The sequence below is a fragment of the Epinephelus moara genome, chromosome 10 (genome assembly GCF_006386435.1).
Source record: "Epinephelus moara isolate mb chromosome 10, YSFRI_EMoa_1.0, whole genome shotgun sequence".
Taxonomy (NCBI): domain Eukaryota; kingdom Metazoa; phylum Chordata; class Actinopteri; order Perciformes; family Serranidae; genus Epinephelus; species Epinephelus moara.
In genome coordinates, this window is record NC_065515.1 from 1,241,681 (window position 1) to 1,265,961 (window position 24,281).

The window sequence follows — 24,281 nt, forward strand, 5'->3', positions numbered from 1 at the left end:
GCAACGTAAGTTTACCAATATAACTGCTACGAAAAAGTTTCACAGGCTCAGATCAATGCAAAAAAATGTTTAAAAGTATTTATTAGGAACATCTGTGCACAAGAAGGATGTTCAAAGTGCAGAACATAATAAAAAGTGATTAAGAATAGCAGCAAACGTCTCAGTGCTTGACTGATGATTGTCAAAGCCTGAAGCGTTTGCTTTTTGTGCAGATGTAAATTAATTGACGTATTTTTGCAGTGATCTCAGCCTGCGACTGTTTAGTTGGTGTCCAAAAAAGTCCTGACCTCCACTGTTCCACAGCCTCCAGGCTCCACAGCCTCCAGGCTCCACAGCCTCCTACCCCCATGATACCTTGTGTGAATCATGGGCGCAGCTTCCAGCACTGAACCGAAACGGGGGATTTCCAATGGTCAGTGTTTACAGAACTCTACTCTTCTCTCCAACAGCGACTGGGAAATAAAACGTGGAACACACCACCTGTTAGAGCTCAAACAGGATCATGTGATCATACCTCTGCAGTTTTTTTTCCCCTTTCAGCCAAGCATGCTAGCAATTAGCTTGCCTTGCTCCATTAAAATATTGTTCACTCTAACACGCCCGAGCTTAAACATCCAAGTCTGATGAGAATTATTAGGGAGGCAGAATGGCGACGGTGTTTGCATCGCGCTGCTAAAAAGGCACCCAGAAGAACTTGTGGAGCAATGAATGGAATATAAAAGTGCAGTACTTTTATTCATGTTTAATGAATTTATCCTGTTCAAGTATTCTTGAAAAAAATACAGACAATACATATTTATAAAACATTGTGACACTGGACCTAACTGTACAAGTACAGATCTAGCAACTACTCCAGTGAGCTGTCAGAGTTAGAAATTGCAGAATAAATGCACCACCACTGAAATCAAGGGGAAATGTACAGATGGACTTTCAGCCTCTCATCCCCAGCTCTTATTTCTGGTAAACTATATATATATACACACACACATTTAGATTAGAAGATATCCAATAACGTCATGAATTCAACATTCCAAAAAACCGTACATAATGCTGGTGTTGATGTCTTGGATGCTTCTTCTCATGAATATCGGGCATATTTGTTCTGCTCTTCCTGTCTCTGTTCAACCCAATCTGCTGTAGCTAAAGCAGCGCCAGAGACTTTCAACAGGCCCGTGCCGAACATGCCTGACTGACACCTCAATGCAAAAATCAGACACATAGTTAATGAACATTGGACAAAAGTGCCCTCAAAAATCAAGTCAGACACTCCTGATTTTCTGCACATGACACAGGCAAGATGACTCCTGGCTCCTTTTTAAAAATAAAAATAAGGCGAGGATACTGAGCAGAAGCCACCTGCTGTGAGTCGCCTGTACCAGAGTGTGCTGCTGCATCTTCCTTGTCTTGGACGCAGAAGAGTTCAGAAAGGACAACTTTTTTTTATTTGAAGGAATTGGGGTAGCTTGGTTAGAGGAGCCAGCCTCTCCTGTCCTCAGGCAGTGGTGAGTGTAGGAGCGCTGGCCTCGGCGAGAGCAGCTTTCTCAGAGGGGTTGACTTCCATCAGACAGTCTGCCTCACTGGAGGAGTACTGACCAGGTGGACCTGAAGAGACACATTCAATCAGGGTTCATTTGGGGAATGAAAGAACACACACATCCTTTCAAAACGAGACACTATCAAGAGTTAGTCGGTGTTTGTCAGTGAATGAGGCAGGTGCTTTGCCAAACTTGTGTCTGCCTGAGCGCAGCCTCTGTATATATACATTAACACAGGCTGCTGGAGCCAGGCGTGATCAGCTTAACCAGAGATACTCTGCACAGCAGAGCTCTTAAAGGCCGTGACACACCGAGCTGACTGTCGGCCGTTAGTCAATGTTGGGTCGTTGGTGAGCATCAGTGGCCCTTGTTGCTGCACCACTGGCCCTAGTCGGGGGTGGATGTCTTTTTTCCTGCTGATTCAGCACGTTGGACGGGCATCAGCGACTGCAGAGCCCATTGGTGAATGAAATCACTTTGATCGGCAGTTCAGCTCAGCGCATGATAAGAGAACTGTTGTTTCATCGGGCGAGACTGTTTTTCTTTAGCAGAAACGTTTCCTGGTGGTTTGTGTTAATGTTGACTGTCGCACCATCGTGAATATGCTCCGTTATGTTAACACTGTATTGTGTTGTTACTGTGCTAACTAGCGTCAAGACGTTCTGGTTTCCATTTTGTATGATGATTATCAACGACCAGCGTCTGCTGGTGTGGAGTTATTTCCTCATTAATGATGCGTTCATTTTTGTACTCGGAGATTGGAAATTCCCAGTTCCCAGTCGGAAGTTTAAACTTGAACGCACCCTGAGATCGGGTTTCCAACTTGGAAACTTGGAGCAACCACATCAACCCCGACTTACGAATTCAAGATGGCTGCCGGTCACATACATAGTGAGTAAACACTCTGCTAAAGTACTGTTTATAGCAATTTTATCTTATTTGTTTTACATCAGGTCAGCCTCATCTGCAGCGTTCATCAGTTGGAGTGCACGATGGTTTTGAAGCTGTCTATACTCTGAAAGTGCAAGGGCAACAAACGCTTTCTTGCAGGCGTCCATGTTTTTTTCCGACTTGTCCACCTTTGTCAACTAGAATGCAAAAACTGTTGTCAACTCGGAGGTGACGATTCCCACTTCCGACTTCCGAGTACAAAACGAACGCAGCACAAGGCACAGAACGAACGTGCTGGTTGGCCGTCAGTTTGAGCCAGGCTGGCTGTTTCCCACTGCTCCCAGTCTTTATGTTAAACTAGGCTAACTGCCTCAGAGCATCTTGACAAACACATGAGTGGTATTAATCGCCTCGTCTAATGAAACATGGCTCCCTGAGGTATACTGAGGCCTCGTCTACAGGTGAGATATTTTTGAAAACAAATATTTTGCTTTACATTTTGGCTTCTTGTCCACATGCAAACAACTTTAGGTCACTAGAACTGATTTTTAAAACACTTTCTGAGGTGCAGATTTTGTTTCCGTGTGGATGTGGGAAACGGAGCATTCGAAAAACACCCATCACCAAATCATTACCTAAATTCATGCATGTCCATCCTAAGCTCTCTACACATGCTCAGAATATTCCTCTCTGGTTTTTGACATATCATTGCCAAAACCTTTATCGCCACCTGCTGGCCCAGTAAGTTTGGAGTAGTTTTTGATAATACTACTTTTTTGTTTTGTTTAACAGAGGGGAAAATATCTGTTTTCAAATATATCCGTGTGTGTAGACAGAACCTTGTTTGGGCCCTGTGGCTGTTTGTTTTTCACTCTTCATAGCACACTTGTACAATATTGTTTTTTCTTCAGCATTTTAAACACACCTCACAGTGGGAGTTGGATCAAATAATATAATATATTTACATGTATCTTCGCCGAGCGCAAGTTCAACTCTCAGAAACAAAGTGATTGAGCTTTTAAAATGAAGTGATGACAACACGGACACATCTGTACTAACAAAGAGTCTTACTATGTTTTGTATGATCTGAGAAATATGTGCTTTGGCATACATCTTAAAAAAACATGACAATGCAAAATCTTAAATGGTCTTAATCTTGAAGGAAACGTTAAAAGTTGACAGTCACAGCTTTTGATTCCTCCTGTGTGACTCACCACTCTGTGTGGAGATGATGACACAGTCTTCATCATCATCGTCCTCAGTGTCAGCTTGAAAACAGTCTGCCTCTACTGGTTCCGCTTGGTAAATACGGGGACGTGAGGCCTCCTGAGAAGACAACAGGCTACAATCAGCATGTAAACAGCATATTTCCATGAGATGATCATGTTTAAAATGATACCAAAAAGAGCGACTAAACTAAGAACGACATGTTCCAGTAAAGTCTATATGGTAATTCAAAAATCTGAATTCTCTACCCGTTCGGACTCGGCACATTTCTTCATGAACTGGGTGATTAAAATGCTGCCTGCGCTCTTCCTTTTGTTGACGGACAAAGATGTGGTGGACGAGGTCTGTGGTGTAGTGGGAGAGTTTCCCTGAGAGCCAGTGGCTGCCTGGGGTTCTTCACGGGACTCTTCTCGAGCTCCTGTAGTGAGGTAGGTCCACTGGCACGGCACAGGAAGAGCCTCCTGCCCATAACGGGACAGGACGTCTGTGTGCACGTACCAGCAGCAGCGTCTGTAGGTGGAGCGCTTCTCATAAACAGCATTGCTCTTGATGAGGCGCTTCAACTGTATTCTGATGAAAGCGAGGGGGAAGAGGCATTTTAATTAATGTACAACTAGATATTGTTTTCTAATTAAGAGTACAGTGGCTTGTTGATCTTTTATTGTATTTGTTCCTGTGTGAACTGTAGCACTGTAGAGTGAATACTGTTTATAAGAAAGACATTAAAATCTACCATTTAGATGTTTCAAAATAAAAATAAATTATGAGTTGTTTTAGTTTAATCAAGGTATTAATAACACTGTTTTGTTTTACTTTTAGCTAAGACAACTGAACCGCTTCAATGACATTATCATATAGTTGTTTTTTTAGATCACATTTTGTTATTGCCAAACATTGTTGTATCACCTGGTGGGGATGTTTTCTGCTGGGCTCTGAGGGCTGGACAGTTCAGGAGGTGGTGGTGAGGAGGAGGAGGAGGAAGAGGTCTGGTGACGACAAAACTCCTGAAACTCGCTGATGATCACTTTACTGCTGTTTGGGTTGCCGTGCAGCAGAGGCAGCAGCTGACTGAGTACTGTGGGAGGAAGAAAGTTTTTCAGAACGCATCGTTAGCTCGTTAGCAAGAAACATTTTAAAGTTGTTTTTGTTACAAACTTTAAACGACTGACAAACTGTTCAAAGTTTCCCAACTTCTCAAGCATTTTGATATTTTGGCTCCTGAATAGAAATGTTGTATCATCCATACGGTTGCACTTTATAAACCAACCCTATCACTAACTGACGGCAGGTTCACACGGGACACGAAAGCGCCACAAAGTGCACCAATTTTCCGTGGAGTGCTGCTTGCTTGCTTTTGGCAGCCATTGTTCACACTGGACGCTGCCCGGTGCCAAAGTCAGCTTTTAATCTGTAGTAATAGTTTTAGTGTCTGGTCTATTTTTTTTTTCTCACAAGCCGTCATCAAATCTGGCGAGAAAACACACTGCAAATGTGTTGTTAACAATATAACATGTATATTAAACATGATAATAAATGATCTATGATAAATGGTGGAATACGCATCCCATGCACACACATATTCGTCGGTTGTGTCTAAACAGAAAGCGAGAGACGAGCAGAGATGCACGCACAGTCATTATCACAGAAACACACACACACAAGCAGACGGAGACAGAACCATGAGCAGAGTCACTTGCTGCACTGCGCAGAGAAATGCACCTCTGGTGTGAACAGCCGGGCGACGGTCAGCTGTTCCTTAACAAAATGGGGCGCCTCACGTCCAGTGTGAACCAGGCTAACAGCTGTAGGCAACCTCAGCTTATCCATTCACACTGGTATAATTAGTAGGGATGTCCTGATATCAGCCGCCGATATTAGCAAACAAAACGAGCATCAGCATCGGATCGGACTGCATGGAAAAATGCAGATCCAAGAACTGCGATCCAGTTTTTCATGGAATCCGATCCAACCTGATTAAGTAGTAGTTCTTGTTAGAGTAGTATCGCTTGATCAAACCTTTTCTAACATGACTGACAACAAAATAAGTGAATATATATAATACGCACTTGGATCGGATTGGTATCGGCCAAAACTCAAGGCTGTGATATCGGTATCGGATTGGAAGTGAAAAAGCTGGATCGGGACATCCCTAATAATTAGAACCATTAATCATGTAACGACTGTTTAAGTGATTGTGATATTTAAAGGTGGGTGAAAACAGATCAATCGTGTTGAGCCATCATAATCACATGCAGCAGCACCAGTCCAAACAGGATGGTAAAAACATTATCCCACACAATTTCAGCATACAATACACACAATGGTTGTACATGTTTTTGAAATTTAAAGCACCATAATACACGAGGTTATTGAGAAACTCTACACACAACGTGCGTTGGCGTGTCACAATAAATTAAGCTGCACTCGACAAAAGCATAGATTCATCTGGAGAACGAGCGACAGCAGCAGACAGCACTGTCCTGTTTACTTTTGTCTTCACACATCAGGATGATCAACACATGGAACGAGTTTCTGTTCAGAGTAGTCACTTAAACTTTCTGCACCACTGCTGCTGTCGTTACTCAGCTGTTTTATATTTTCTTTTTACTTTCACAGGCATGCATGAGTGAGAAGGCAACATAAATTATTTGCAGACAGTTGTTCAGTCAGCTACGTTCCTCGCCCCACACTGATGCAAAAAAAACATTTGCCAGTCATTATCTAAACTGCATATTCCTCCAGTGAGTGAATACGTCCATGTCATAATCATTTCAGGTCTAAAGTCAAGTACTTAAGGAAAACTACTGATTCTCCAGCTCAGGGAAAGGACTGCCATGATATAGAGATGCTTTTGAATTTGAGGTGAATTACATACTGATACGTTTTTGGACACAGAGGGCCTAATATTACTATTAATATTATAATAACAGCAGTGAGTGGAAATTGGACAAATTTTAAAATATGCCACAATTATTTTTAAGAGCTGATTGAATAAAATGTGTAAATATTTATGAGACAAGTTTTTGATATTTATTTTTGGGTAAAATAACTGTTACATTAATCAAGTAATAATAAAAAAAAATGTTTAGAATAATCTATAAATTGGTTGTTCGATTATTCAACTATAATTGAAAAATAATCGTTAGGGTGCAGGAATACCGTTAATGATTTTAACTCTTCACACATGTGATTCAGGAACATTTCTCCCTTGTGCTTTCTCAAACATGCAAACAATGCTGGAATAGATGGGGCAAGGGACAGTGCAGCAGATGCCAGTAATGAGACACTTATGAATGCCAACCGCCATAAAACTCAACAGAATATAAGAATACAGGGCATGGCTGGATGTACTGTGCGTGAAGCAAGACGTCTTCTGACAGAAACACGGAGGACGAGGAGCTGTTTTACTCCAGTTCTTGTCAGATCGTTTACTCATTCATTATTACATCACTCACAAAAGAACTGGTGTAAAAGCTAAACTAACAAGTTAGGGGATCTGTATGGCAGTCATTTGATCAGTGCTCTCGCTCCTCATCAGAGTGCCTTCGTCAGATGGATGTAACCCTTTATGTGCTTATTCACAGCACAGCCATCACAGTATTTTCCCTGAAATGTTACCAGGTCCTGAGGTGGGAAATTGGCGGTACAGACTTCCCTGACTATCGATCCCTGCTCCTATTCACACATGACCACATGCAGGAACTGTTAATTAACACTGCATGTGTGAAATGGTCTAATGTTAAAATCAAAAACACAAAAACTGTCAGGAATAATGTTGCAAATGGCACTGCAAAGTTTTAACTGCTGATATAAGTCAATGAAGAAATACAACCCACAAAACTACAAGCAACTTCAGCAACTCACAGCCTCACAGCACCGTAAAGTAACTGTCGACCCAGTTCATCAGGTCTCTGATGGATCATCACCCAAAAACAGGCAGTTCTCCAACTTAAATCAAAGTGAATTATGTCACTTAAACATACTGTGCTTCCCTCTGACCTTTCTGTGAGAGCTCCTCTGGGCTGGGGCTTGTGTCAGTCTTGGGTAAAGGCTCAACCAGACACATGGCGTAAGGCTGGAAGAGCGGCAAAGCAGGTCCGTCTCCCTCCCAGACGCAGCCCCTCACCACTGGGTCCAGAACCTTCATCTTCTTCTTGGTGGACATCAGCTCATCCCACTCCTTTGCTTTCACTCTCTGAAGTAGTTTCTGCTTCTCCGGGTCGCCACCCTCCTGGGAGGTTGCATGCGCATTAATTGTGGTGCAAACAGGAAGCAGAAACTTAAGATGTATTGTTGAAACAAGAATGTAAATTTGAAAAACAAGCAATGTCGCAACTCTCTTCATACCTCTTCTTCTGGAGCCCCCTCATCATCTGAAAGGTAGCCATGAGGAACAAAGAAGCCATCGTCATCATCATCATCTTCACCTCCTTCCTCCTCATCTTCCTGAAAATGATCAACAGTTTAGAGTCCTTTTCAAAAAGTTAAATCATTATTATGTCCTTGAGATGAACATGACAACAGAGCGTGCTTTGTTGCCTGCACAAGTTCAGTTTTCTTTGAGCAAAAGTATTTGAAGGTGCCATCTCAGTCTCAAAAGTGACGTATACTTTGAATCAAAGCCTTTCAAAGAGGACCACGCCAGTGTTTTTGCATGTTTTTTTTTTTTTTTTTCAGCTTTAAGAGACAGATGCTCAACATGAGAATCCATCAGTGAACATCTAATTTCCTTTATAATTTTAAGTTACATTACTGTGACATGCTGATTCAAGCAGAGACTGTTTTGGCATCTTTGTTTTGTTGTGTTTAAAGTTTGAAGTGAGCAGCCAAATTGAAAACTTTTTAAATGGATCAAATAAATTGTCACTGTCCTTTTTTAAAAACTCCATGTCTGCCGGTTGTTCACTCTATAAACTGGTCACTACTGTCTTTGGTCCCGTCCTAAATAACAATAACAGGGAAACTGTCCTGTGAGAAATTCAAACCTTGTTGGTGACTAAGCTTGAACTGGACCCAGTATCTCTTCTTATCTTGGTCTCCAGTGTTTCCAACACATTCATTTATTTGGGACGGTCCACCACCATTCTTTAGGGACGCTATTGGAATATATGTACTGTGCGGTTTTAGATTAGTTGCACCACATCCTTGCACACCTTCCTCTCCTGGATCACAAGGCAGACTACTTCAAACTGTCTGCTGCACTTATAGATGGTGAATTATGAACTGACACAGGTCATTACAGTACGAAAACGAACTACCAGAGTTTACTCTAGACTTCTTTCGATGCTCACTATGGCCACTACAGAATTCTAGCCAAATAGAACAACCACCTGACATGCCATATAACATATTACATCGTACGTTTAAACTGCAACACTTCAAATTAAGCTCAATGAAGAAGCGGTCTATTGAACAGAGTGACTAATAAGAGGCTTAGTGGCAGAGGCAACAAAGAAAAAAGGCCAGCGGTATTTTGAAGGTCTTCCTGGAGAACTTGATTTCTCACTTCGCACATTGATCAGTGTTAGCCAGCTGGCTAATTTTTAACTGCAGTAAAATGCTAAAATTCCAAGAACAAAGACAGCAGGACATTATAAAGACAGCAACAGCTATAGCAAACAGGAATTCTCAAGACACAACACAAGCCTTGCAAAACAACATGTAACAGCTGAACATCACAGTAACACAACAACAACAACAACAACAACAAAGACAGACACGCTAGCAAGAAGAAGCACCAACACACAGCTGAGCGTTACATGCAGACATGCAGAGCAGCAACAGACAGTAAACACAGACAAAATACAAATGTCATTCTGCAGAACTGCAGCAGTCAGTTAGCAATAGGGCTGGGCGGTATACTGGTTCGTACCGAAAACCGGTATTTATTTTCGTTATGATATGAATTTTTCATATATTGCAATACCGGTGAATAGCCCAAACAACGTCCGGAATGTGCGCGGCGGGTAAGTGTTTCAACGTTGCACACCACAGGCGTGCTAGAGCCGGCGAGAGTGAGAGCACAGAGAAAAGTTTAGAGGCGAGAATGGCTGCCGCAGATAGTCTGTACACGATGACCCAGAAGAACTTATGCCAAAAAGAGCAATGTTTCCGCTATAAGCAACTTGCGGCTGCGCACCGCCATTTACAGTTCTCCTCTGCTCTCTGTATATGTGTCACACAGACACGTGCGCACACACACATAGGTGAGCACACTAGAGCACAGCTCGGGCCACATTTTCCTGGCCGAAGCCGACCCGTCCCGAGTCTGAGACAATTATAACTGAGCATGGCACTAATGGAGCGGAGCCTGTGTTGCGTTCAGGCATTGTCACATAAATAAATTCCAGCACTTCAATAGGCCATAGCATGACACAGCAGCATGTCAAGGGGGGCGGACCCGAGCAAAATACCGTCAAATAAAACCGATATGATTTATAAAAAAAAAAAAAAAAAAAGTGATGTGAAAATTTTGTCATACCGCCCAGGCCTAGTTAGCAATACGGTCATCGTGCACTGTCACATATCTACACTGTGAACACTAAGAGGAAGACTGTGAGCACTGTGGATGTGATGCACGCTCTGAAAAGGCAGAGCCACACTCTGTATGCCTTTGGTGCATAAACAGATGTGTCCATCATTAAAATCCCCAAATCGGGTCCTTTTTTCAGGGCATATTTCTTGCCGGACATTTTGGCTGTTGATATCTGCTGGACAACTACACGTGATACCAGCAAAAAGCCAGCGTAAGCCGGCTAACGTAAACCCTGTTGATTACGGTCATACCAAAGCTAGAATTTCAAATAAAAGGTGATGCCTGTAATCTGTGAATGCATCTGCCATTTTAGCTCGAGCTTTTATGGAGAGCAAAGGCTGAACTGCAGTGGTCGTTGTTTTGATACTGCAATAAATTTTCTTTGTCCGTGCTGAGCTGAACAGTGTTACGGTCTATGATGTTATTTTTTTCTGTCTTTTTGTTAAATGAAAAACTCATTATAACACATTTGAAATTAAAAATGTCACCACTTTCACCTGCCTAGCAGCTGAGCTGTTTACACACTATTTGTTACACAGAGGTGTTTTAAGTATGACCTAATACTGGACAATGATGTAGACACTACATAAATTGAGAAATGTTAAAATGCGCATACTTTTTCACCCGACAACGAAACTCACCCCTTCGCTATGTGACAGGGATTCTCCTGGTTCCTCTTCCTCCCATTCTTCATCACTGTCCACCTCATAGTCTAACAAATCCTGTGGTGACAGAGGACAGCGATTAGTGTCACAGGTACATAAACACAATTCTTGGATACAGACAAAATATTGAATAAAAGCTAAAATCGTACGTGATCAAAAAGCAAAGCTAAGTCAGCTGATGCAGACTTCTTCTGTGTTACATTTACATACAATAGAATCCATTTTATCTAACATTAAAAAGTATGATATGCTGAGTGCAGTTGGAATCTGGTACATGTGGGGCAACAAGTAAACCGCACAGACTGAGGCCTTTGTCAGGTAGTTTTACCTTGTCTTGTCTGAGAGGGCAGCGAGGTGAGACGTGTGAACTCTTCTTACTCCAGGTGCCCCAGTACGCTGGACGGTAGTTCTCATGGAACTGCAGCAGCTTCATCGGTCCATAACGTTTACGATCTGGCACACCATCTGGTTTAGGCCCTTCTACCGTTACACACTCACTGAGGGAAAAAAGCACATATGGGAGAGGATGGAGAGAAAGAATGTTTAACCACAAAGCCACAGGAAGATGTATTCTATTGTATTTCTTTATCTCGGTGGAGGTACAAATTATGCACTGCACAAAGTATTTGAAGAGTTACCAGATGTACATTAATTATCATGTTTGTATGGTAATTTTTCCATCTGTATTATCAAAAAATGCCAAAAGGTGCCCTTATGTAAGATAATTGGCCATTTTACTACTTACAATTAGTAGCTGGCATTAGTCTGCACTGTCTTGTGATAGCAGAATACGTAGAAGACGTCTGTGTTTCTGCATCTCTTCTCACATGGCCTCTTTCTTTCCATAGGTTATGATAAACATAAATCACGAGCACAGCGGTCAATCTGGAGCTCAGGTGATAGCTGATACACGGGGTATGGGTGTTGGAGTTGGGGAAGGGGGGAAAAAAAAGCTGACTGTAGCTACAGTCTGAGATCTCAAGACTGACTTTTGTTGTCTGTTCCTCGTGCACAGACTGAACTGGGGAACAAAGCTTGTATGTGCTCTGCTCCTCTGACTTGGAATAACCTTCAAAAAGAGTTAAAACTACATTAACTGGTCTCTCTGCCTGATCTTACAGCTCTCATAAGTACAAGGATGAATGAATCGGCTGGTTCATGTCATGATGTGTGTTTTTGTACGCTGCTGTCTTGACTGGGTCTCCTTTGAAAAAGAGATCATTGATCTCAAAGGGAGTTATCTGGTTAAAAATGGGTTAAAAGGGGCACTGGTGGCTAACCCCCAATTTCCACATACTCGGTCTGCGCCGCGCTACGCAGCATTGCAGATCTGGAGCAACCGTCAGCGTGTACCCTCGCCTACTGGATGCGTTTCTGGAGCGCCGTGCCGTGTAGCGGAGCTGCAAGCTCACATGTGGAAACTGCGAAATCACGTGATAAAAAGCACCATTCACTCCCAAAACCGCAATTTCACACCAGGTCTTCTCCTTTTGGTTTGTATCCTTGTAGAAAGGATGTGTGGTGTCATACAAAATACAATGGTTTTCGACTTCAACTATGAGTTTCTCCTCGTCCACCTTTCTTCTGACCCTCACACTGACTGACAACTTGTGCGACAGGATGTGACGTGATTTTTAAAAAATTGAGAGTTTACAATCCGTAGTCCGTGCATTGTGTTGTATTTTGAAATTTACCAGATACGGTGTGCGTTCCGTTTCCAGTTTGATGTGATCTGAGCTACGTGGCTTCACGTGCTATGGACGCACAGTCGCTGAAAAATAGACCTGCCGCGTATCTCAGACGAAGCGGAGCACCGTGGCACTTCTGGGATGCTGCGTGGCGCTCGCTGTGGAAATGAAGCTATTCACTAGAATGGGAGCGTATCTGCTACGCACTGAGCAGACGGAGTATGTGGAAAATGGGGTCAGTGGATCGAGCAGGCGCCCCATGTACAAGGCTGTTGCCGCAGCGGCCCGGGTTCGACTCCACCTTGTGGCCCTTTGCTGAATGTCATTCCCTCTCTCTCTCCCCCTCATGCTTAGCTGTCCTATCGATTAAAAGGCAAAAATGCCCCAAAAAAATCTTTTTCTTTTTTTAAAAAAAACTGGGTTAAATGAAAAAAATAAATAAAAAAAGATCAATAAAACTGCCCGCCTGTTAACTCATCATTTCAATGGTTTCAATTTTTACTCGTAGAGAGTGCAAACAAAAAAAAATCCTCATTTTTGACAATAAATATAGAAGTGACTGAACGTGGTGGAAACCATGGGGAAACAGGGCTCAAATCACTAATGCCAGTCTTACCTGAGTGTGTCTGTCTGTCTGGGATTGGTGGGTCCTGAGCTCCGAGGTTGTTGCCCAATCCAGTCTTTAATTCCATTCAAGTTATCAGCAGGGCTCCTCAAACACCGGTCCAGCTCCTCCAGAGCAGAGTCCTCACACTGGACCCGGCATAGTGGTGCCAGAGCCATGTGTTCTTTAATCTCGAAGGGCGCAAACTTCCCACACGCAGCTGCAAGTGTCTGAAAGGGCAAAACGGTGGTTATATCTTTTGTATTTAGTTACAGCAGTTGCAGCTCAATCAAAGCCGACAGCCTTTAAGCTTATGTTGATTACACACTAAAGATGGTGAGATGATTATTAGCATTTAGTGATGAATAAAACACATTTCTGTTATAAAGTGTGACATCAACTGACCTTTGGAGCCTGTTGGATCTTGGGCTTCTGCAAAAAACGTGTAATTTCTGCTTTCTCAGCTTTGAGGCGCTGTAGACACATTGGTTACAGATTATTTTGTTTTATTCATTTCACAAATCTGAAACACAAAATGTCGTAGCATCAACACTTCTCTGTATAAACTTACATCTTTCTCTTCTTTCAACCGTTTCTCTTCTTCCTTCATTTGCTTCTCCTCTTCTTTCTTCCGTTTTTCTTCAAGCTTTGCCCTGAAAGCAAAACATTGAGCGTACAAAAACCATTTGTAACCAACACAGACTGATGGCACTGAAAACGTCAGTTGGATGAGTCTTAACTTGAGAGTAACAGGGATGTTGCATTACTCACTCTTGCTTTGATTTCCGTAGTTCCTCTTTTGCTTTTAACCTCTCTGCTTTTTCCCTCTCCTCCTTCTCCTTTTTCTCTCTTTTCTCTCGTTCGTCTTTTTCTTTCTTCTCTCGTTTTTCCCTTTCCCGCTCATCCTTTAGCCTGCGGGCCTCCTCTCTCTTCTTCTCTTTTGCGGCTTTAGCCTCTTCCCTCTGGCGTTCCTTCTCTTCTCGCAGGCGAAGCCTATCCTCTTGTTCTTTCTACAATTGCAAAGGTTCAGTCATTTTTTCGTCTTCTACTTATAAAACAGCTTTACTAAACGGCAAAGTGAGTGAGAAATATGACACATTACAAATCAGGCTCTGTTGAACCCATGTTATTTAACTGACAACTCGGATTTGAAACTGAATTCAAACCCCACTTGCAGTGTATACATCAACAGTCCCACCTTCAGTGAGCGTCTTTTGATTTTTTTCTGCTCTGATGGTATCTTGGGCGTGGTCTTTGGCTCCTGGAGGGGAAAAATCAAAAAAATAATTATTGTTAGATATGTTTGACACAATGTCATCCAGCCTAGTCAGTGTTTTATTGCACGCTTTATAGCAGGGCTGGTCAATATATCGATAATTTAGCAATATTGTGATTTGAGACTAGATATAATATCATGTACCCGTTGTCTTGTCCTGCTCACATTACAATAAAGTGATGTAGTCTTTACCCAGTTAGTCATTCTATCCATATCACTGTTTATTATTTATCAAAAATAACTGTGGAAATATTCTGTGATCGTATCAATAGTCCACTCCACAATATCGTCCAATATTAATATCGTAGTATGTGGTTAAATACATGTTGATATTTGATTTCTCAATATCGCCCAGCCTTGCACTATATTCTGAACCATCATACTGGGTGTGTTTCACTAATCTTCTTGTGTTTAAATATCCACAATATATCTGGAAGCCCTTATAGACATCCCCAACAGGCAGTCATCTTATTAACAGTGATATCTGTCTGAATTAACAGATATTTGACTTTGTCAATACAGCCAATGTGTAACGTGATATGGTGGAAAAATAATTTACACCATTAATTACTGATCAATCCTTTATGTTTTTAAAGGAATAAATACTTTATGATATTATCAAGTTAACATGATATAAATTCTATTCATGGTAAAAAGCAAATGCTAAATCAAAATTTATCCAATAATTGTTTGATAAAAGCTACGTTCATCACAGTTTGTATCACCATGCTGTACTTTGTGATAAACAATTATCTTTTGTTTGGTGTGATGTATGCAGATACATTACTAAACAAACTCTTAGGAACACTTCTAAGTGTATATTGTGCAATACTGCATCAGTTAATTGTACACATTCCTTAGAGGGATTATATAAAAAGAGGAACACTGGAAGATGTACTTACTGTAGGTTTTCTAGTAGTTGGTGTACTGGTGGGTGTAGGGTCATCAGTCGTGGACTTCTCTGGTGAGCTTTCAGATGAGGGGCTGACTGATGAAACTGACAGCATGGACTTGTTTCCTAAACTGGAAACGTTTCCTGACTCATCCTGCTCCTCCGGCCCACTGTCAGATTCCTGCGTTGTGTCAAGCTGCGAAATCGATGCTGTCTCATTACCACCTTCTTCATCTTCCTCGTCCTCTATGCAGTCTAAAGTGTGTGTTTTAGGAGCGTTATCAACGTTGCTGGATTTCCCAGAAGATGCAGTTTTGTCTTTGCCCTGTTGCTTTTCTTTTGCTGGCGAGTGGGAAGAAGCCGGAGCAGGTGGAGCAAGGCGTTTTACAGGAGACGAAGCGCTGTCTTCAGTCAGATCTATAACCATGTTCTCAACTGAGGGTGCAGGGCGCCTACGGCTCAGGAAGCCATCAAGGGGCCCGCGACCGTTAACCAGTGGCGGTCCACTGTGTACGGGGAGCGCAGAGGACTCATTCTCATTCTCCCCGTCTGGGACTCCTGGTTTGGGGCAGGCATGTGCACAGGGGCGTTTAGGCGGCTGGTTCTCTTTAGGTTCGGGGTTCATACGCTTGAATGGGAGACGAGCTGTGGGAAGAATTAAAAACATTTTTTAAATAAAAATACTGTCACTGTAATGGATGCTGTGTTGTGAAGTTGTTCATCAAAATTAAAGACTTTAAATAATTATTTGTTCATAAATATGTTTATTTCAAGGTATATACAAGGTTGTGTCAATAACAACAAAAAATTAAGGAGTTTAACAAATAATAATAATAATACATTTTATTTACAGGCGCCTTTCAGGACACTCAAGGTCAGTTTATAGGCAGAGATAGAGACAATAACAGCAGATTAAAAGAGTCAACTGAAGGGCTCATTGCTGTAGAGGGCAATTATAACTATATGACTGAATCTTAACTTGTGAAGATCTTGTGTGTATTGATAGGGTTGACGGTTCCACAATGAGAGCTTGTGGTACTAATTAAAATGCCAAATTGAAGCTATAAATATGCAAAAGTAGGATCCAGCTAAGTAGCTTCCAAAGATCATATACTTGTATACACATAGTATGTTGTACGATGTGAGGTTTTACTATGTAGAGTGGTATTCTGAGAATATGTTTCTAAGTCCTCAATTTATTTGTCAGTTGCAACAATCAATGCAAAGGACTGTGTGTTTTTAATTGATGTGTGTGCTTTAAGACGTGTCTAGGCTCAACAAAACCTCATTCCACAATGTGCAGTTTCTCTTAAAGGAATACTTCTCCCACAAAGTGAACATTTCATTATCAGTAAGGGGAATTATTACGGGAATAATTAAGATAAAAGAAGCAATACGTAAACAATGCAGCAACCATTGTAAGTATGGTAAGATACATATAGTATTAAAATGATCAGCCATTGATGCTAGATTATCCTCACTCGCATCTGATAATGTTTAATTCTCTTACCTTGGACAAGTTTCTTGTTGGCATTGTTACTTGACTTACAATCCATACCTGAAAAGAACAAAAACATAGGCACATTAGGAAATAATACTTTACACAACAACTTCACGACCTGGCTGATATATTGATTATAATAAAAATCCATCAAAGAAAAGTTCTGACAACTGTGGAAATGTTAACATCTTAAGTTTTATTGTGTCAGATGGAAGAACAATGCTAACTTTAAATGACAAACACTGAATGTAAAGCTTTCAGCATAAAACTCATTTGAATTCGTAATTTAAACCTAGGACCGGATCTAACGCATTAAAAGCTCTACTACTACTCCACTATTGTACTGGTGTCATATAATAACCACATGCCTGTGAAGCTAATGTACTGTGTGTCTTCAAATCCAAATCACCCTGTATCGATGCAAATTTTAATCGAATAGCATAAATGCCCGGTGAGTATTTATTTTTCAGGTTTGCATTAAATGTCACACTGGTTTACGATGTCGGTGTGTGAGCGCTGCAGTGTGACAATGCATGTGATGGTTGTGTTTGGTTTGCTCTCCCGCCAACCGGTGTATTATTAGTCTGAGGTGCAGCAGGCCCAGTCGAGCACTCAGAGCAGCCACTTTCTGGCACTGTCAGGCAGAGGATGCATGCCCGGCCACAATACTGAAAACTTAACCAAAGGGACACCTGTTGCATGTTTGTGCATAAAGCTTCAAGAAACTCAGGTGTGTGAAAAAGCCAAGACAACGGAGCAGCTCTGGAGTTTCACCGATGAAAACAGCTTTCGTGTAAACGTTTACCAGCTCACAGATGCTAACGTGACTAGCTTGTCTGCTAACCTAGTAGACGTAGCTACTGCTAGGCAGCTCGGGGAGTGCTACCACCTAGCAACGCAGCTGTAACACAGACAGCAGTGTAGCCAAGTTTGCCGCTAGGTTAACAAGCTAACGTCTTTACAGCTGCGGGGTTACAGTTATTTCACTGGGCGACGCTGCTAGTTTGAGGCCTAACTGACTTTAACAGGAGGTTATTGTGTCGCATTAGCTTTAGGTAACATGATAACATTAGCTGTGCCGAGCAGCAAGTTAGCTGCACGTAGCTAACTTTGATGTCTGAAAAGTTAGCACACGTTCATATTAAGTAGTTAACGTTTGCCTCGTAACAATGACACAACGTTAGCTAACGTTAACTGGTGTCGGTAGGTAAAACGAGGTTACTACCGTTAACTAACGTTAAAGTTAACGTTAAGTAACGTTAACAGACTATATTATCTTTGTCACCTCTTTGTGAACGCTACAGTCAAAACTACACTGCGTCTATTTCACAATATTAAACAGTTTGCGAGTTGCTTGAACTCTCCTTTAGGTTACTATAAATGGCATTAACGTTACCTCTTCTCCGGGGAGTCGATGCTGCCAAATGTCCGTCAACAGATGGGTTTTCCGCCGCCAACATCCCAACCACTGAGCCGGGGCTTCTCTCGTTAGCGATATTCTCCGGTAAAACAACGGTGCAGGTCGCGTAAACTCCCGAGAGTTCCCCCGTTAACAGACAAAACAGTGCGCTGCTATTTAAACGACATGTACTTCTAATTTATTTCACATAAAACATGACGCATTCTTTTCCAGCAGCTCCCACATACTCCCCGCTGCCTGCCTCGCGCTCCCCAGTCGAATTGGCGGGAGTGTGTCACTTGCGTCAGTGGCCGCCGCTGATTGGCCGCTGACAAGTTACTCTCGCTGGTGGAGGCGCTTGTTTTGTGCATCTGCGTTGCACGTTCAGTCGCTGTTTCGTGTTGTGTAGTGCTCTGGGACATTTGTAACAGCGCTAGTAGAGTTTAAAATGCGGCGATATACTTAGATTGTCCCACAGAACGACGGGATTATGTTAGTTTACTTTATTTAGTGGTTTAAATGTGGTTATCTTTTCTTTAATAAGCATACTATCAACTCTGTTCGGGACAGCCCGTGCTACAAACCGAGAGATGTCACATGCGCCTCACAGGAAGCGCTTTCTGCCGAATGTGATTGGCCGCGGAGTTTGACTTTCAGAAGTCAGGGTTGCCATGTTGTGTGTTAGTGAAATTAAAGAAAGGAGTCGGAAAAATACACGAGAGAGTGCACAAGCATTGTTTTAGTCTCTATCCTCCCGAGACCCTGCGTCCTTATACATGGACATTGATTCTCCTGCACCGTATACCTAATTCTACTTAACTCAGACCTGTTGTCCTCGTTTGTCGACAATTGTTGTGCCATGTAGTGGTAGAAAGTATGGCAGCACATTGATGCTAAACTGAGAAAAAAAGATCAGTATCAGGAAATAACGTGGAAAGTTTTTTCATGTTATTACAAAAAAGTATCCAGTAAAAAACAGGACAAACATGTTGTTACAGCAAGAAACTTTTCATATTTTAACCTGATACTGATTTTTTATTTTTTTTTGGCATCAATATTCTGCCTTAACTTAGACCAGTGCTGTATCTCAAATCGCGTACTTCTGTACTTACACTAAATATTTTGAGTGTGTTCACACTGACAAGTATGGAAAAATGCAGTGCACTATGAGTACCCGGATGGTGCACTCAAAACGGTCAAGAAGTTGAGTGTGGAACTATGGACACTTCTCGCCCTCAATGGTCGCCATCTTGGCTACGCAGCAGAAGGGGAGGAGACACTTTTCAAACTTGAAATGGCCGAATGTGAACGTTGCTGCATTGTACAAATACATGTTTTATTCACTAAGCACCGCTATACTGTTGTCGGATATAAGCCAGCAGTATGTTTATTGGGTTAATTTAGCAGTCTGTAATGATTTGGTACCGCAAACGATAACATGAATGCTAATGCTGCTTTGCTAACTACCTAAGTTGCGGTCATCATTTCCGGTGAGTGCACAACGGCCGTGTTTGGTTAGAGACAACATTATCCTGTCAAAATTTGCGCACTACGCCAATAAGTACATAGTGCACATAGTATACAAATGAAAGTACGTGATTTGAGACACAGCACACACTAATCTATAGAAACAAGATGGCAGCCATCTCTGTCAAGTCAGTCTGCAGCTGATCCCAACACAAAAGTGGAGAAGGTCCAAAACCTGATCACATTTTATAGTTGAACCTTTTATAATGCTTAGTGTTTGTAGTTACGGCAACAAATTTCACAAACTATAGCAACAGTAACAAGCTAAGATGCTGTTAATGAGGACGTTTGAGGACGCTGGGACTTTATTATTGTTTCATTTCAGGACGATAATAAAAATAAATCACAAAGCTTTTAGATACGTTGCATTATTTGTAATTTAGTTTTGGCACAGTCATGTTCAGGCATTGAAATGAAATAAATTTATAGTTTATATGACACTTATGACTATTAAAAAAAATAAACCCAATGTCCTCTTTTTTTTCCTTTCAAAAACAACTTCCTGTCCAAAGACAATGTTTAGTTTTTTTTTTCTTTTTTACATATACATATACATATACACATATATATATATATACATATACATATGGGGCATTCTACCGATTTTGTGCAAAGTGCTGTCCCTTACCAAAAAAACAACAAAAATAATAAAATTGAGTATTCAGACATAGATATTTACAAAGATTACTCTACTCTATTATATTCTGCTCTACTCTGCTCTACTTTGCTCTATTCTACTATACTCTGCTCCACTATACTCTTCTCCACTCTGCTCTGCTCTGCTCTGCCCTCTCAAAAATTAAATTGTTTTATTGACCACAAAACCTTTGTCTTTGAATTTGTAATTCCCACCATAAGGCATACATTTGAGGAAATATGATGCAACCTTAAAAACAGAATAATGGTCACTACTGAAACACTGGGTGTTTTGTAAAAAATAAAGTATACTGAGTTATCAACTAAAGTATTATGATGCTAATCGGTTACATTTATGTTCTCTTTCATCAGTTATTAACTCTGAAATCAATCTGATCAGCGTTATGCATTGTACAAAGAAAGATTGCATTTAGATTTTGAAGAATTCTATAATTTGAACTTTGAAATTTGCTAAAAGCATAACAGGTTGATATATATTTTTTTGTATAATATAATACTATATGTTTCTTAGTTAGTGACAAATTTTGGGAGAGGAAAAACATTCCAAAACAGTCTGAAAATACAATATAAACATTTACAGTCATTTTATTAGATATGTGACCTTTACATATGGTACAATATATATAGGGACAAAGTTTTGGAAATAAAACATACAAAATTTCGAAATATTTCCAGCCTAACTTTGCACACATTCGGTAGAATGCCCCATATATATATATTTATCAGGTCCTTTTCATCCCGAATAGCTAGGAGAAATTACACATGCATACTAAACAAAAACTGGGGTCTCAGGAGGTTAAAGGTTCTTTATCTGGAATAATGAGGATAATCTATACAAAAACAAATCACTGTTTTATCGTTGTTGGTTTGACAACAGAAGTTTGTTGGTGGGTCAGTTGGTAATCCAATTTGTTATGTTTCTGTTATATTCAGAGTTTCTTCAGAAATGTATGACACCAGTTACACCAAAAGAATATGCTATTATTTTTCATGCTGTCCCCATGGTTTCTCTTCAGTTTTTAAAAAACTGTGATTTTACGGAAATGAACATTATTAGCTCTAAGCATGTTTTTATTGGAAATATTGATTTTCTGAATAAACTGTGCAGTAACAGACACATCAGATATACTAAGATTATACATGTGCTTTTTGTAATTCAGACAGAGAAACAATATTTCATTTGTTTGATCATTCAGGTTTATTTTGGACAGATATGTAAGACATTATAAATGGGAAAATTGGCATTATTACACAGATTAATGTATTCGATGTGATGTTATATTTTGTGTTCTATCAGATGGATGGTAATATTACCTATAATATTCAGCTTCTGGTCATGGTCTGACTCCAAAGCCATCTTTGTTTGGCTTATTGTTGAACTCAAGCAGTGTGGCACCTTGCTTAAACATGTGAAGAACAAAAAAGCTACAAAGACTTTAAGGATGTACATTTTTTTAAACTCTGAAAGGATTTAATAAAAATGAGCTTTTAATACCTCTGGCATGATGTTTCTTCTTGTATGAGAATTGTTGTAAAGCTCTTTGCTATAAATAAAGTGTTTTGAAATTAAAAAAAAAAAGACCGTTTACTCAACAATACATAACTCAGTGGTGCATGACGTACTTGAAACCCACATGAGAGTAAAAGTACAGCTATCTTACCAGAAAAGGACTTAGGTCAAAGTTTAGGTCATCTGTTAGAATATTACTTGAGTAAAAGTCTTAAAGTATCTGATATTTACTGTACTTAAATATTGAAAAAAGAACAACTGAATGCTGTTGATAAAAAAAAAGATAGTGGTCAGAATTTTGAGCTTTATAAAGTTTACTTCTTTATGAAATGTACACCACCACCACCAACAAAACTAAACAGTCATAGAGAAGAGAAATGCACACAGGTCATATTCAGAAACTGTGCCTTTAAACAAGCCGTCAGGATTTCTGTGAATTTTTGATGTCACAATTTTACTGCATAGACAATTTGAAACAAACATTCTGACTGGGTCCTAATGGGTGCGTTTGTAAATACTCACTCTGACTGTCGGAGCACACTCTGGCACAAACTGGACCATTCATGAATTCAGAGCGCTGCTGGAATGTTGTGTTCGGTCATTCAGAGCACGGCACTCTCTGAGCAGCACAGCGCCGAGCAGAGTTAACGTGAGATTCATTTAATCGTTTGTTAATTTATGTAGAAATCAAACAACAGGGCTTTCATTTTAGTGTACAGCATCAGAGTGGATTTGCAAATGCACCCTTTCTATTTCATGTTGGAATGTTTTGCAGTTTGCTGCATTTTTTGGACAATGAGCAAAGGTATGTTTGAAGAAAAGGGAGCAGAATTTCATAAAAGACACACCTGTCCAACTGTTAAACATGGAGGTGGTTCAATCATGTTTTGGGCTTGTGTTGCAGTCAGTGGCACGGGGAACATTTCACAGGTAGAGGGACGAATGGATTAAATGAAATTCCAGCAAATCCTGGAAGCAAACATCACAGCATCTGTAAAAAAGCTGCGGATGGTGAGTGGATGACCTCTACAACAGGACAATGATCCTAAACACACCTCAAAATCCACAGCCACGCCCCTCACATCATTAAAGATCTGTAGATAGAGCTCAAAGAGCAGAGCATGAAGACGGCCCAAGAATCTCTTAGAGCTAGAAGCCTTCTGCAGGAAGAATGGATGAAAATCCTCCAAACAAGAACTGAAAGACTCTGAGCTGGATACAGAAATAGCGTGTTTCTGCTTCGTGCATTGAGTCCTTTATCAAGCAAAAGTGACGACTCTCCACTGACCAATCAGACTGCAGTGTTCACAGCTCCACCTTTTATTACCAGATCTGTGTGCTAGGTACCCCAACAGAGGGGGGGCCAAACATGGGGACAGTAAGGAACGCTTCTGTTGGTACCATCCACAACTTTTCACCGCGGAAACAGTAAAAAAGCGTACCGAGCTGAATCGTTCCATACCGTTCAGTGGATACGGGGCTTTAATGTGGCCTTAAAGGATGGCGTGAGTCGACTTCTTAAACTTCCATGATGGTGTCGTGCCAGCCAAATGTTTGTAAATGTTGGTGTGCCTAATACCTTATCTTATATATTGATTTATGTGCAGGCTCTCTGTCTCAGAGAATATATCGTCCAGGCCTTGGCCGACCCTGAGCTGAGGGGCCACTGGCTCTCAGCTTGGTTGTGGCTGCAGTTTTGTCCATTTTTATGAACTTGTATGATGTAGTGTTGGATATTTCTTGTCTTTATCTTAATATTTACTAGCCTACAGTGAATGTTTGTACATAAATGATTTGTTGTTTGTGTGGTATGCAATGGACCTTTCTCTTGTGTCCTAAATAAAGTCGTTCTTCTTCTTCTTATATTATGGTATACCTTTAATATGTTATTTAGATGTCCTGAGACATTACAAAAATCCTTGAATGATTACTCTTGGGTCAAACCTCAGGTTGACTATTTTTGTTTTTTTTGAAACTGGAAAGAATTAAAAAGTCATCTTGCCTAAAACATTATAATAAACGTGTCATCTACACTTCATGCTTTTTGGAGATCAGTTCATCTTCTTCACATTATACTAAATTCTGACCACGTGTGCCCAAACTTTTTCTTGTTACTAATTCATCATCATGCTTTGAGACATTTAATAATGATAGACAAAGTTTAAAGAGAGAGTCCGCTCAGTAGCTCCAGATAATGACGGCCTGCCTGTAACTGTTTACAGATTGCCTGATTTGCGTGGGTGGGATCCACCACCAACGGGCGTCATGTTGGAATCACGCGTTTCCCTTTTACCGCTCACATGACTCCTGGGAGTTGTAGTTCTTCGCGCCCACGAGCGCGTTGAATTCAAACGCTTTAGAACTACAAAGGCTA

General features: G+C 40.8%; 1 protein-coding gene across 1 annotated transcript; it reads right to left on the reverse strand.

Moving 5' to 3' along the window:
- Window positions 1-709: 709 nt before the first annotated feature.
- chaf1a (chromatin assembly factor 1, subunit A (p150)) lies at window positions 710-18,511 on the reverse strand. The gene is made up of 16 exons (XM_050054066.1): window positions 18,211-18,511; window positions 16,824-16,871; window positions 15,324-15,958; window positions 14,344-14,406; window positions 13,917-14,155; window positions 13,717-13,798; window positions 13,551-13,619; window positions 13,158-13,375; window positions 11,182-11,350; window positions 10,830-10,910; window positions 8,001-8,099; window positions 7,653-7,884; window positions 4,560-4,728; window positions 3,902-4,223; window positions 3,641-3,752; window positions 710-1,602 (listed from the first exon to the last, which is right to left on the reverse strand). Exons 1-16 carry the CDS (start codon window positions 18,272-18,274, stop codon window positions 1,493-1,495), a joined length of 2,712 nt encoding a protein of 903 aa, XP_049910023.1. The 5' UTR covers window positions 18,275-18,511; the 3' UTR covers window positions 710-1,492.
- Between the last annotated feature and the right edge of the window lie 5,770 nt (window positions 18,512-24,281).